At 32.7% G+C, this 3996-nt stretch overlaps 1 protein-coding gene across 1 annotated transcript in view; it reads right to left on the minus strand.

Annotated features, from left to right (window-relative positions):
- Positions 1-3996, minus strand: part of tut7 (terminal uridylyl transferase 7) — a 43818-nt gene that overhangs the window by 16384 nt on the left and 23438 nt on the right. The window contains exons 16-18 of the mRNA XM_016229236.1: positions 3214-3364; positions 1777-1863; positions 825-925 (exon numbers count right to left, since the gene is read on the minus strand). Of these exons, the coding sequence (XP_016084722.1) occupies positions 825-925; positions 1777-1863; positions 3214-3364 (339 nt within the window). The remainder of the gene's footprint in view (positions 1-824; positions 926-1776; positions 1864-3213; positions 3365-3996) is intronic.

Here is a 3996-nt window from a genome sequence, read left to right on the forward strand (position 1 = left end):
CGAATTCGCATGCCCTGCTGTAAATTTTGACCGGTTGATGAAAAACAAGCTTATGTGGATTCTACACATTTAAACAATTCAGATAAGTTATCTAGAATTATTTATGGAGCAGATAAAATACATATAATCATTTATTTAATCAATTATCATTTTGACATATCTTTTCTTTATTTAAAGGCTGAAATGTGAGGTTTACCTTTTTATGAAACTTTTTCAAAGCTTTATTTGAACATTTACATTAGATATTTCAACATGCTATTAAACTGTTGTCAGTCAAGTTGTCCTTTAAAATCCGAACATCATTAGTAATGTTATTGTTTTAGTGATTATGCAAACAAAAAATCATTTTATTTGTTGTTTGTTGATTTTTAAATATAAAACTTGGTGAAGTGATTTATGTGTCGGTACTCGAACATCTCCAACACATTTTAACAATACCGTGATAATACTGATAACCGTGTTAATTTTGGTCACTATAATCGTGAAAATATTTAATCGCAATTAATTGCATTCAAAAGTTTGCTTACATACTATATGTGTGTTTACTGTGTATATTTATTATGTATAGATAAAAACACACACATTCATGTATATATTAAGGAAAAATGTGTTTGATTTATAAATAAAATATTTATACTTATAATATAAATTATATACAAGTATAAATATATATACATACATTTTTTAAAATATATACATAAATGTGTGTGTATTTATATATACATAATAAATATACACAGTACACATTTCATAATGTTACATCCTTACCTCAATTGAAATTTTTGTTACAATTTTTGTACAATTGAAAGAATAAGTCACGGTACCTCTGCTGTGTCCTGGCCTTCTAGAGTCATACAGATGTCCAAGTCACTCTGTTTAAAGCCAAACCCATTTTTGGATGAACCAAACAAAACCAACTTGGCTCCTGTTAAAAAATACACATTAACAAATAAGCATCTGTACAGTCCTCCCATTACATACAAAACAAAATAGAGAAAGCAATACTAAGAAATATCCAGCTCACAAATCCAGTTATTGAATGATCTGTGTATATATATATATATATATATATATATATATATATATATATATATATATATATATATATATATATATATGTGTTGCGAAATATTTAATCGCAATTAATTGCATTCAAAAGTTTGCTTACATACTATATGTGTGTTTACTGTGTATATTTATTATGTATAGATAAAAACACACACATTCATGTATATATTAAGGAAAAATGTGTTTGATTTATAAATAAAATATTTATACTTATAATATAAATTATATACAAGTATAAATATATATACATACATTTTTTAAAATATATACATAAATGTGTGTGTATTTATATATACATAATAAATATACACAGTACACATAAATATAAATTATATTATATATATTAGGGCTGCAGCGCAATTAATCACGTTCAAAATAAAAGTTTGTTTACGAATCATAGCAGTTTTCATCCATAGTATGTCCATTTAAACGTCTGCGTTTAGCTTCAAATGACGACAGTATTCTATAAAAATGATCTGCATTCCGATCTTGACATCAAAAGGCACAAAAATATATTTTTTCTTTTATTCCATGGATTTTACCCATTTACCTCCACTTGTTCCCAGTGTTTTTCTGCAACCACTATGCGCGCGCAGCTGCAAGTGACGTAACTGTGACGTCTACTCTAAATTGGTCTATACATAAAGGCTTCAAGTAAAGTGTTTAAATTAGATTTAGGTTTTAAACAGTTACACCAAGACACATTACCTGGCACTTGACATCTCAGGAAATTCTCGAAATCTTGTAAAATATGTTCTCTGACATTCACCTCCACATCATCTGGCGCAAAGTCACCTAGACGAATTCAACCATTTTTATGAATCACTGAAACAATGCAAAAAATTTAGTGCAAGCGAGATTTCAACATTTGTTAAACACAGCAATTAAAAATCTAGAAGATGTATGTACTAATTTCAAATTTATATCGATCAATTCATATTTATTTGCATATCAATTTCACAATAGGGCTCTACAATTATGGTTAAACTGTTAATCATGATTATATTTTCCAAAAATATAATCACGATAATCACAAATATTGTAATTTTATTATTTATTTATTTAACTTTTCATCAGAATTATTAAGAAATAAATAGAACATCAAGTCATATGGTTAACTCGCAGATTTAGTCACAGCCAACAGCACAAAAGATTGTCTGAAAGAAAACAGCCTGGCTGTATTACACTTTTATTTGAGCAGAACAACTCAATGGAGATCGCTAAACTCCATATTATAGGTTTGCCGGTGTTTTCAGCTCATTAGTGTTTTTTCCGTAGTGCGGAGAGAGCGTGTGCATGGTTGTCAATTTGGGAAGATTTAGTAAAACACTGGGCAGAAAATGTATCCAGTTAAAAAAAAAGCCCTGAATAGGGGATTTAAACTCTTGACATCTGGCAACCGCAACCATGAAAGCTTGTAGAGTCTTGTTAGCAGTGCAAGAAAGCAAATGTCAAATTAAAATGAAATGTTTTCTAGATAAATAACCCCCTCTGGAGGTATGTTTCATATTGAGAGAATATTTTTTTTTAAATCATTTCATATTTCAATATAAATTGAAATAAAATCAATTGAATAATTAATAAAAATGATGCTGTTGGCGCCGATAGCCTTGTGGGCAGCGCAGCGACATATAGTGCCACTGCGCTCCAGGCATCCCGAGTTCGAGTCCCGGCTCGTGGACCTTTCCCGATCCAGCCCCCCTCTCTCTCTCCCACTTTGCTTCCCGTCACTGCTATACTGTCCTATCAACAAAAAAAAAATTAAAGGCAAAAATACCAAAAAAAATAAATCTTAAAAAAAAAAATGTACTATCATAATTTATGCAATATGGAATCAAAATATTTATTTCTAAAGCTACTTCTCATCTAACACAAAAATGACAGTAAATACTGTTTTGGGGGGGTCATTTCTCAGTCAAAATTATTATTATTTATTTATTTGTAATTAATTCCATTACTTAATCAGCACATCACATAATTAATGAGATTTAAAATTTAAATGCTTGACAACCCTTATTATAATACAATAAATGTGTCTGCATACACCCATAATATTCTTCATCCTCTGGTTTAGTTCTCACAAATAACAATAACAAAATAGGAATGTCTTGAAGATGATGTTTTAAATATTGACCCTGTACTTACAGTAGCATTGCTCACACACATCATTAAGGAGTTTGACGAAATCTAGAGTCATGTGTGGAAGGGGTTCCAGCTCCACTCGTTTGAAGTCCTCGGGACAGTCCTGTTTCAAATGTCCATCACTCTTACAAAGGCTGCATATCAGAATAGGGGACTAACAAAGAAAATGAAGGTTAGTCTGTAACTATGACCCACCTTAATCTGTGTTAGTGAGCACTTCTCCTTTGCCGAGATAATCCATCCACCTCACAGGTGTGGCATATCAAGATGCTGATTAGACAGCATGATTATTGCACAGGTGTGCCTTAGGCTGGCAACAATAAAAGGCCACTCTAAAATGTGCAGTTTTACTGTATTGTGGGGGTCCGGGGGGGTCCAAAAACCAGTCAGTATCTGGTGTGACCACCATTTGCCTCAGGCAGTGCAACACATCTCCTTCTCATAGAGTTGATCAGGTTGTTGATTGTGGCCTGTGGAATGTTGGTCCACTCCTCTTCAATGGCTGTGAGAAGTTGCTGGATATTGGCAGGAACTGGAACATGCGGTCGTATACGCCGATCCAGAGCATCCCAAACATGCTCAATGGGTGACATGTCCGGTGAGTATGCTGGCCATGCAAGAACTGGGATGTTTTCAGCTTCCAGGAATTGTGTACAGATCCTTGCAACATGGGGCCGTGCATTATCATGCTGCAACATGAGGTGATGGTCGAGGATGAATGGCACAACAATGGGCCTCAGGATCTCGTCACGGTATCTCTGTGCATTCAAAATGACATCAATAAAA

This window comes from Sinocyclocheilus grahami, unplaced genomic scaffold, assembly GCF_001515645.1.
Source record: "Sinocyclocheilus grahami isolate Dianchi unplaced genomic scaffold, SAMN03320097.WGS_v1.1 scaffold349.1, whole genome shotgun sequence".
In the NCBI taxonomy this organism is placed as follows: Eukaryota; Metazoa; Chordata; class Actinopteri; order Cypriniformes; family Cyprinidae; genus Sinocyclocheilus; species Sinocyclocheilus grahami.